This window comes from Camelus bactrianus, chromosome 13 (genome assembly GCF_048773025.1).
Source record: "Camelus bactrianus isolate YW-2024 breed Bactrian camel chromosome 13, ASM4877302v1, whole genome shotgun sequence".
Classification (NCBI taxonomy): domain Eukaryota; kingdom Metazoa; phylum Chordata; class Mammalia; order Artiodactyla; family Camelidae; genus Camelus; species Camelus bactrianus.
Genome location: NC_133551.1, coordinates 65,976,015 through 65,986,796, shown reverse-complemented (window position 1 = coordinate 65,986,796; position 10,782 = coordinate 65,976,015). Strand labels below are relative to the sequence as shown.

At 50.4% G+C, this 10,782-nt stretch overlaps 1 protein-coding gene across 1 annotated transcript; it reads right to left on the bottom strand.

The window, feature by feature from the left end:
* Positions 1–2,337: 2,337 nt before the first annotated feature.
* On the bottom strand, positions 2,338–9,400 carry PLA2G2D (phospholipase A2 group IID). Its single transcript, XM_010957436.3, has 4 exons — positions 9,251–9,400; positions 6,516–6,660; positions 5,793–5,899; positions 2,338–4,450 (listed from the first exon to the last, which is right to left on the bottom strand). Exons 1-4 carry the CDS (start codon positions 9,288–9,290, stop codon positions 4,305–4,307), a joined length of 438 nt encoding a protein of 145 aa, XP_010955738.1. The 5' UTR covers positions 9,291–9,400; the 3' UTR covers positions 2,338–4,304.
* Positions 9,401–10,782: the final 1,382 nt, after the last annotated feature.

The window sequence follows — 10,782 nt, the reverse complement described above, 5'->3', positions numbered from 1 at the left end:
CCCGACACTTGCTACACTTAGATTTGTGAGTTAGCTTGTCAGCCCAGCCCGGCTTTTCCTTCTCAAGCTGAGCTCTGCATGAGGAAAGGGGCCGGTCTTGCCAAGAGCCTGGGGAAGTGCCCTCCAGGAGGGGCTCCAAAGCAGGCAAGGTTCGGCCAGGAACCTAAAGCAGAAATAACAGAGAGGCATCCCTCGGCCAGCCTGCTCTGACCTGCAGTTTCCTAAACTGTTTTAAAATCTCTCCTGTATTTTAAGTGAAACAAGTGAGAGGACTCCAAGCTGGGGAGAGCCAGCAGGTTCTGACTCCGGGTTATCCAGACTACCTGCGGGACAGGTTGGCTTTCGGACTGATTGCAGTATTGAGCAAGGGTGCCAGGGACCCCCAAGAGCAAATGCCCCTATTCCTCTCAAGAGGGCACTGAGATGGGGGTGGGGACAGGGCCCCCAGCCCCACCTGCACCTCCCAGCAACAGGGAGGGAGCAGGATCCAGCTGGAAAAACAGGCAGGGAGAGGTCATCCACCCATCCCTGCACCTGGGCTGAGCCCCCACCCCACGCAGGTGGAAGCCCGCCTCCAGGTGGCCCGAGGGTGGGATCAGCCAAGGTGGAAAGGGGATTTGTTCGGGATAAAGTGCTCCAGATGTGAAGCCTTGATCTGAGCGCTACTATTATCATCAGTATGAGTACTCACTATCCCTTCCCTCAGGATCCTGCCTGTCCGAGCCCCAGCCTCACCTCCTTGTCCTTGGGTGTGGCTGTTCCCCCCTGAGGGGCATCCAGGGCTGAGTCAACAGCTGTCCCAGGAGAGTGTAGGAGGTAAGGTGACACAGGGCCCTGGAGCCAGAGAGCCCTGGGTTCGAATCCCAGCCCTGGCACTTACCAGCACGTGACTCATCCGCAAGTTTCAGCTGGTGTGGCTGCAAGAGGCAGGTGACGGCTCCAAGGTCCCAAGGGGATTAAGAGAAGCGGGAGAGTGGGCTGCACGGGCGCTCCCTATCAGGTGTTCATTGTCCACCTGGGCCCGCCCTGCCTTTGAGAGTCAGATGCCGGAGGGAAGAGGAAGCACGGGCTGTGTCCTTCCATCCGCCCCCCTCAGCCAGGGGAACACGAGAGTGGAAGCTGCCTGTGAGCCTCTCCTTCCTTTGCGCCTTTTATCCAATTGCAGTCATTGGGAATTCGCCCAGAATGAGAACACACAGGGCAGGAGGCTCAACTCTTACTTTGGGGACTTGGTCCTGGCTGCCCTGAGATTCCACCTGCTCGTCCCACCTCTTGGTCCAAAGTCCTATGTCTTTACCAACCTGGGGTTTATTCGTTCATCTATTCGTGTATTCATTCAACACCTACCTGTTGATGGAGTCATTAGGTGCTTGGTGCACATAGGGTGCGACAGGGAGTCCCACACCTCACCCAGCTTTGGACTTGCCCACCCAATGCCGATCCGGTCAACAACCCCAAGAGCCCTGATTCTGGCAACTCCCTGCCCCTCAGGGACATTGGCCCTGTCCCCTATCAGGGGTAAATAAATCCTGAGGGATCTAAACCGATCAGGGTGATCCCACTGTCTGGGGCCACCAGGGTTTAAGTTGGCCAGTCCTGAGCGGTTGGTCTGCTGGGTGGTGGTGGTAGGGCTTATTAAAAAGAGACACAGAAAAGCCAGCATTTTCTCTGCTGGATGTTATCATGTCCTGGCTTGAGGGCTGGACCCTGGCAGCCATTTTGGAGCCGGGAGGAGAGCTGCCCAGAGGGCAAAACCAGCAGAGTTAGGGTGGCCGGCCAAGACCAGGAAAGAAACTGGCACTGATGACATCATCAAACCACTAAAGAGCCACCTTCCTCCTGGATGTCTTATCATGTGAGGTCATATATGCCCTCGTTGTTGAAATTCATTGAGTCAGTTTTTGGCTGGAAGCTTCCTGATTAGTACAAATGGGACGGGGAACCAGGGAGCAGAGTCGGAAGAGTCCAGGGCCGGATCCTGGCTCTGCCTTTTGTTGGTTGTGGAAACTGTGGAATTCCTGTCCCTATTCTGAGCCTCAGGCAGCTCAATTGTAAAATGGGAAAAATAATGTCTATACCTGCCAATGCTAACATCGTCACAAAGTCACAGAGCCTGGAGCACAGGAGCTCTGATGGGCAAGGCGGGTCGCCAGCTCTTGCCCGTGTGTCTTGAATAAATGGACATCGTGCATCAGGATCTAACATACACAGCTTGGCTGGTCGTGTGGGAACTAGGTGGAAAGAGGGGGAACACTGATGACCTATTTTCTCATCCTGTTGCATCGTGGGGGGACTCCAGATTTGGTCACTGCATAATGACAACAACAACAACAATAATAGTAATATATGAACGTTTAAAGAGGGAGTACCATGTGCCAGGCACTGTGTTAGGAGCATAATACTCATTAATCTTAATACATGAAGTTCTTAATACATATGTTCTTCTTATTTCCATCTAAACATCACACAAGAGAAAACAGATTTCTCATATAAGGTCACATGGCTGGTCAGTGGCATAACTGGAATTTGAACCCAATGCCCATAGTTCTTAATTCCTATTACATTGCCTGGCATGAGCCACTGAACTTCACAAGGAAGGAAAACCACTCAGCTGGCTGTTTCACATATGCGTGTCATGGGCTGGAGGGTGAGGGTGGCTCCCGGTGCCCCAGCCCTGTAGCTGGAAACATGGCTAATCACAGATGAATGACAGATTGGGGCTCCTTATATGAAATTGTTACCCATCCATCCATCCATCTAAAGGCAGTTTCCCTAGAAGCCAAGCCTGAGGTGGGGATTCTTGGGCAAGGGAATGATTGATGGAGGGAGTGCTCTTGGGAGAAACCTGTACAGGAACAAGGAGAACAGGCCAGGCCAGGGGACAAAGCAAGCAGAGAGGTGGTTCCAGACAACTACCTGATCCCTCGAGGAGCTCTGGGGCACGAAGTGTACCACCAAATGGTCCTGCATGGGATGGGCGGGGGAGGCAGTTATGCCCTCCGTGGTGTTGTTCTTCCTATTCATCGGTTAGAGATGTGCAGAGTGGGGTGGGGTGGGCGATGGGCACAGGAGCTCCCCGAAGTCAAGGGCAACCCTCAAGAGAAGATGCAGATGTGAGCACTTGGCAGCCAGCACCTGGCTTAGCTGGGGGTTGAAAGACTGGGCCAGGAGGGGTCTGGGTGGGACACCAACATCACCTGCCACCACCTCCATCTCTCCATTATGGGATCCTTGGACCCAAAAGCTTTGACTGAGCACCTATTCTGTGGGGGAACAGAGGAAGCAAAGATGAGACTGACCCGGCCTCCATCCTTCCTCCAGGAGCTCCAGCCTAGTTGCAGAAGGTCAGAGAAGTCCAGGCAATTGCACGCCACTCAAGCTAGAGCTTGGCAATCACAGACCCATAAAGGACTGGGGGAGCCCTTGGACCTGAGGGGCCTGGGGCGGGCTTAGCCACAGGCTTAGCCACCTAGAGACAGCAGGCCAGTGGAACATTCTGCAGAAGTCCAGCCAGCAAATGCCAGGCAGCAGGAGAGGAAAGAGTGATTGGAGAACATGTAGTCTGTGCCTGGGGACCTGGTGACCGAAGCAATGGAAGTGAGCGTCTTCCTTCAGCCCTTCCCTCGAGATGTATTTGCCAAGCCCCTTCTGAGTTCCAGGCACTGTTTTGGGCACCAGAGATGCAAATGAGTCCAAGACAGACATGGGCCCCACCCACAAGGACCTTCAAGCCCAGTTGCGGGAGAGGGACTCAGCGCCAGCCAGTGAAGGCACCAGACTCCTGCGAGAAGCCCCATCCTGGGCCGTGCAGGGCCTTGGGGTTTTAAGAAGTAGGATCATGTGGGCAGAAAGATCAATATCACCCTTCAGAGAGGCCAGGTGGGCTGCAGCTAGGATAGTGTATTGGAGGGATGGGACCCTGGGTAGGGGGTCCTGGTGAGTAGCAGTGGAGAGACAGCCTGTGACACATTGGCCCCCAGACCCCACCCTCCCCAGCACCTGCTGCTTTGGCACCATCCCTGGGGGCTCCTGGACTTGGCCTTTCCTAAGATCCCCATCCACCCTCAGAGGAGACAGCTGCTGCCTTGACTGGGAAGATTTAGAAGGTCCAAGAGGCAAGTTGAGGGGTGGGGGGGAGGGGGGGAGCCAAGACCGTCCTTCTTCCTGGGAGTGTTTTAAAGGATCCAGGCTGGTTCAGGGGTTAGATCCGAGGGTAGGGGTGCTAGCAACCTTGCTGGACTTACAGAACTAAAGATGCCGAGGAGGAACAGGGCAGGGGGCGCGGCACCGCAGACTGGGCTTTGCTAGCACTTGGGGGTCTGGCCCTTGCAGCGGGGCCGCCAGTAGTAACGCAGGTGCTTCTTATAGGTGTCCAGGTTCCGCCGCAGGCAGGAGGCCACCTCCTTGTCACAGGCGCACAGCTGCTGCTCACACCAGCCCCCCTTGTCAGCTGCGGGATAGAAGAGGAGGGCTCAGCGACCGACCGTCCCTCCCCGGGACAGAGCAGGGGTGGGTCAGGGTCCTGGGAGGGAGCCTCTGAAGGCAGCCTGGCCCTTGCTCAGCTGTCGCGCACCCTTCCCAGCTTCTTTGACGTGAGCTGCGTGACCTTGGGCACGTGCCACGATGTGTCCCCATGGGCCATTGCTCCTTTGTTTATTTTTTTATCCATTTAAAAAACAGTTGAGCACCTCTCTGGTGGCAGGCACTGGAGGGAGAGGACTGAATAAAATGGACATGCGAGGGTCACGCTCCCATTAGGGCGGCAGATATTTGAGAACCACAGAAATGAGTGTTGCCAACTGTGCCGCGAGGAGGTAAGGAACAGCGCAGGGGCTACGAGATGCCAAGTGCCAAGAGCCATCTGAGCTGAGATGGGAAGGGTCTGCTCCCACTACGGAAAGCCAGGGTGAAGGAGGGGACTGTTCCAGGTAGATGGAACAGCATGTGCCAAGACTCTGAGGAAAGAGGGACCCCGGTGCTGTAAAATGGGGATAAGACATGCTGCCTTAGGGGCTGTTGTGAGGATTCAGGTAAGAAGGCAGAGCTTCCAGCACATAGTAGGTGCTCGATAAATGTTGGCTGTTACTGTTATTATTATCATTAACAGTGGCAGCTGTGATGAGCCCATTCAATTCCCAGCCCTGGGACCTGGTGCCTTTCTCCATGCATGGACCCGGGTGTCGGGTGACCTGGGTGACCGCCCGAGCTTCATCATTTGCAGCTCTGTGACCCTGAGCAAACACTTCATTCTAGTCTCAGTTACCTTGTCTGTAAAATGGAGACCATCGGAGCAGTGCTGCCTCCTGGCAGGGCTGCTATGAGGACCCATGATGATGAAAATAGTTGCAGTAACCCCGGGTAACTTATCGAGTGTGCATCAGCAGCGGGCGTCTCTGAGGCTCATTCTGTCTGCTCTCATTATAGACCTTGAATTAACTTTAGCGGGTGGAGTACTGTTATCAGCCTGAGTCTCCAGATGAAGAGACTGAGGTTCAGAGAAGTCAAGCAATGTGTTCAAGGTCACACAGCTGGGCAGTCAGTGGTGGGTCTGGGATCCAAGCTGAGATCAGCCAGCCTTCCAGATCCTGAAGGGGTCAAACTCTCCATTGGACCTCTCCATACCCCCAGCCCCATTCCTGCCCCTCCTCCAGTGCCCAGCTGCTGCCCTCAGACACATGAGAGAAACAGAGAGGTCGAGTATCTTGTGCATTGTCACACAGCATAGGAAGGCAATGTGTGCTAGAACTCTCTTCCTTGGCCTCCAACTCCAACCCCAAGGCTAGGACACTCACAGCACTGGACGTTCCCCTGGGAAAAGGTGTAGCTGTAGTGGTCCCAGTGGGTATGGCATTTGTGGTACTTCAGGTGATGGTAGCAGCAGTCATGGGCATGGCAGCACCTGGAAGGAGAAGACAGGAGGTTGGCTGACTTGGGTCTCTCTGGCTGTCCCTGCCCCAGAGCAGAAACCCCGTGCCCACCTTGGAAGAGTCAAGGCCCGCAGGGATCTAGTCTTTTTTCTAGCTAACAACTATTGAGTGCTTCCTGTGAACCAGGTACCTGCCCTATCTATGAATTCTCTCTGAGTCCTCTCTACCCTGCTGTGATGGAGGTACAAGTATTATCCCCGTTTCACAGATGAGGAAACTGAGACTGGGAGGTCAAGCCACTGGCCCAAGATCACACAGCCTGTAAGTGGTGGATGAGGGGCTCTCCCTGGGCCTGGCCGGCTCTCATCCCTTCTCTGGCTGATCCCTAGGGTTGTTGTGAAAATAAGACCATGGTAAAAAGAGGTGAGACTTTTTAAAAACAATGCACAAAGGTTAGGGGTGGGGAGGACAAGGGGGGCCTTCAGAGACCCTGGAGAACCTTCCAGAAGGGCTGGGACTGTGTTGGAGCTCACCTGAGTTCCTAGCACATAGTGCAAAATGAATACATGGGTGGAGAGGACAGGGGCGTGTCCTCGGGCGGGGGCAGGGCAGGACTGCCCACCAGGGGCCTGCCCAGGAAGGGGTTACCAGTCTGTGGCATCTTTGGGCTGGCCTCTGCCACCAAGTCCGCAGTGACAGCCGTAAGGCCAGTAGGAGAAGACGGCTATCTTCCCGGTCACTTGTTTGACCATCTTGTTCAGGTTCAGGATGCTGCTCTGGGCTGGAATCACACCTGCCAAGGAGCCCGGCCACAAGGAGAGGGTATGAATCTCGGAGGGCCGCAAGCCTGGCACCTCTGCCCTGCCTGGACCAAACCAATGACCTTGGATAACAAACACTATGGCTATTAAAAATATACAGTATTTGGTGAATGCTTATGACGCATCTTGTCATGCAGTGACCTGTTGATTTACAGTGATGGGTTAGTTTTTGGTGTACAGCATAGTGATACATTATAGGTTATTACAACATATTGAATGTAGTTCCCTGTGCTATACAGAGAAACTTGTTGTTAATCTATTTTATATATAATATAGTTTGTATCTGCTAATCCCCATTTTAGAGATGAACAGACTGAGGCTAAGAAACTTGCTCCAGGTCTTAGTGGTTGGTAAATTGAGGAGCCAGGATGGAAACCCAAGGCAGTCTGGTTCTGTTCTCTGTCTCTGGGCATTGAGTTCACATTCCGTAATAGGAAGGCTCATTTTTCCTCTTACATTTCCCCCACTGCAGAGAAATCCACACATTAAAAAGCATGCATGGCTCCCTGGGAAGCAGTGTAATTTGGAAATGATTTTTATGGATGTTTTTCATTTTAGTCATAATATCTGTTGATTAGAATTGATCATAAAGGGAATTTATTTTATGGGGGGAGAGGAATGTATTATGTTGAGTTAGGAGAAATAAAATATATTAAGTCAATGATTTCAGGGGAGAGTTTGGGAGAAACAGACAAGATAAGAAGAGGACTGGAATGTCCTCGCATGCAACATCGGGTGACGATCCAAGAGCACAGATGGACCCCAGGGTCCCGGGGAGACTGGGCTGGGAAGGCCCCTTCGGGTGACCCTAGTTTTGGAGCCCTGCCCCCCCATCTCAAGTAAATGATGTTATAATGAAAGCTCCATTTGCAAATGAAGTAAGTAATAAACCAGAGGTGAGCCCCAAATTTGGGGGACGGTGGGGTGGGAAGGGGAGGGTGGGATGAACTCGAGCAGTGGACCAAGGGTGAGATCACAGGCAGGTTGTTTGTCTTGGGCTGCAGCTAAAAGTGACTGGTGGTGTCTGGGACTTGCAGGCAGGTCGTGTCCCCAGTGTGTGGGGATCCTTGTTACCACTCCTGTTTGACACGGTGGCTCTAGCTGTGCGGGTGTTAAAGAGAAATCTTTCTAAGCTTTGACCACGCTGAGGAATGATCCCAGGCCCTCTGGAATCTGGGATTCGGCGAGAAGCACCTGAAAGCAGTCCACTGCCAAGACAGTTACGCGGACCAACCAGGGACCTGAACTGAGAATCTCACCTCTTGGATGTACCTCCATCCCCTCTTCTGCCCTAAATCTAGTCCTTTCTATTTCAGCTTAGAAACATCTACCCAAGTAAACTTACAGCTGAATCATGCAGCTTTCCCTTGCCAGGCAAACAAATTCAGCCTTAATTCAGAGTGCTTTGGGGTAGTCTGACTTCTTAAAATTTTACAGTTAGGTCAACCCAGCCCTGAGAAATTAAGGAAATCATCCTGTGGTCAGGAGGGCTTTGGTGCACTGGTTTGGCTTGACAGCAATTCCTTCCCTGGTAGCTTTTTCCATCCTCGGCTGCCACTGAGGGGGATGTTGAGGGGAATGCTCTCCCAAGGATTAGCCACAGGGGCAGGAGCAACACCACTACCGCCTCGTGCACGTGCTCTGCGCTAAGCTATCACTCGCTTACTCTTACCAGTGCTTGCTAAACACTTTGTATACGTTTTCTCATTGAAGTCCTTCTAACAATCCAGTGAAGAAGGTGCTATCAGGCCCACTTTACAGAAGCAAACACAGAGAGGTAGGGTGACTTGGCCAAGGTCATACTGCCAGGAGATGATGGGTTAGGTCAATGTCTGAAGGCAGGTACATCTGTGTATTTAATCTCCACACTGTATTGTCTCTTAGGGTCTGAGAGATGAATTTCTGTAGCTTGAGTGTAACTTTCCTAATTGTTTTCACTGTAACCCTGGAGATGTGTTCCTCTCAAGAATTTGGGAGTCTCCAAATAACATAAAACCACATTTAAAAATGAAAATCCTTTCTAAAATCACATATTTGGAGATGATGGATCAAGAAACAAAACCACCAGTTTGTAGGGGACACATTTTTACATTTGTAAAACTGTAAAAAGTTTCCATTCAGATGGAAACTGCCCAACAATCAACAGAACCCTCTTCCCAGGTTCAAGGAAGATAATAAACACAAAAGGATTCTAAAAACATAGCATATGCAATAGATTGTCTGGTCAAAGGGACAGAGAGATGCAGATCCATTTCTGTAATTTGCATTCGAAGTACCAAAGGCATCCGCTCAGCAGGACCCCAGTTTCTGAACTTCCAGTTTCATGCCTTCCCATCAGTCCAGAGGCATGTCACACAGCTTGGCCACCTAGAGCTCTCTGGCCAAAGCCACTTTTCCAGGGGACTGACAGCTGCTGATGACTCTTTGCAAGGGAGCCAAAGAGTTGGGGACTGGGAAGCCAGGCCAGTGGGGACCAGAGCAGCAGCTCAGAATAGGAAAGAGATATAGGGCATATCTACTTCCCTCCCTCCCTTCCCAGCTGCGGGTCCTGTCCCCACTTACCAGCAAACACCGCCAGCATACACAGCAGGGGAATTTCCATGATCCCAACAGAGCAGTGGAAGCAGCAGCTGGAAGTCCCCCTCCCTGCTGGCAGCCCCTTTTATTAGACGCAGCCCTCTGAGCTCCAGCTCCGGTAAAGCTCACCCATGTTCTTTCTGTTTCCTCTTTCTGGCAATGGGGAATTTTACTATTTTTGTTTTTAATATCTTTTTTTTTTAAACGTTGCGATTGCAAAACAAAATGTTCAGCATGGAAGATTTAGAAAACATAAACAAGAAGAAGAAATCTAAAATTACTTGTGACTCCATTAAGCACCATTAACTTTTTAAAATTTGAAATCTAATTGACGTGTAACATTGTGGAAATTTAAGGTGCACAGCATATTAATTTGATAATTTACATATAATCCGAGCGCCATTGCAGCAATAGTTAGCACCTCTATCACGTCACATAATTACAATTTCTTTTTAGTGGTTGGAATAATTAAGCTCTTGTCTCTTAGCAGGTTTGGTGATTGTAATAGAGTGTGGTTGCCTGTGTTCACTGCACTATGAAATAAGTCTCTGGGACTTATTTACTGCTTGTTGCAAGTTGGTACCATTAAAGAACATTTGTCCTGTCCCTCCCCACCTCCCATTTCCTGGTAACCACCATTTTACTCTATTTTTATATGTTTGGCAGTTTTAAATTCCACATATGAGTGGTATCATATGGTATTTGTCTTTATCTGACGTCTCACTTAGCATAATGCCCTCAAGGCCCATCCATGTTGTCACAAATGGCAGAATGTCCTTCTCATGGCTGCATAATGTTCCTTTGTGATTTTATATATATATATACACACATATACACATACATACATATATATATACACACACACACATACACACACACACATATATATATACACACATGTGATGTCTTCTTTATCCATTCATCCGTTGCTGGGCACTCACGCTGTTTCCACCGTTAACATTTTGGTGTATGTTCTTCTGGTTCTATTGCTATATATCTCTTTCCACACTTTTCCCTGACCAAATTAGGAAAATGTTACAGGTAGTACTTTGAAGGTAAGCACACTGTCTGTTGACTTACTAATATAACTTGAACATATTTCTATGTTAAATATTCTTCTGCAGAAACATTTTGAAAGGCAGCCTTGTATTCCATTACACGACTATGCTATTCATTTACTGAATCCCCTGTTGCTGGGCATATCAGTTATTTCCAATTTTGTACTATTCTAGATTGTACAGTGGTTCAGTGAAAGAAATCCTTGAGGTTCAATCTCAGTTCCTGTCCAGAACTGTTTCTATAGGATTTACTGCTTAAGTGGACTTGCTGAGTCAAAGCACACACACAATTTGAAGACAAGTGACGTGTGTTGGCAACTTACCCTGCAAAAGTTCTGACCTGGTTTACAGGTCGTAATGAGGCAAATGGTGTGGACTCAGCCTGACTAGGGTGGAGGTGCTGATGGCAGGACACACATGGCATTACAAAGGGACGGTCTGTGTCACAGGAGCTCCACT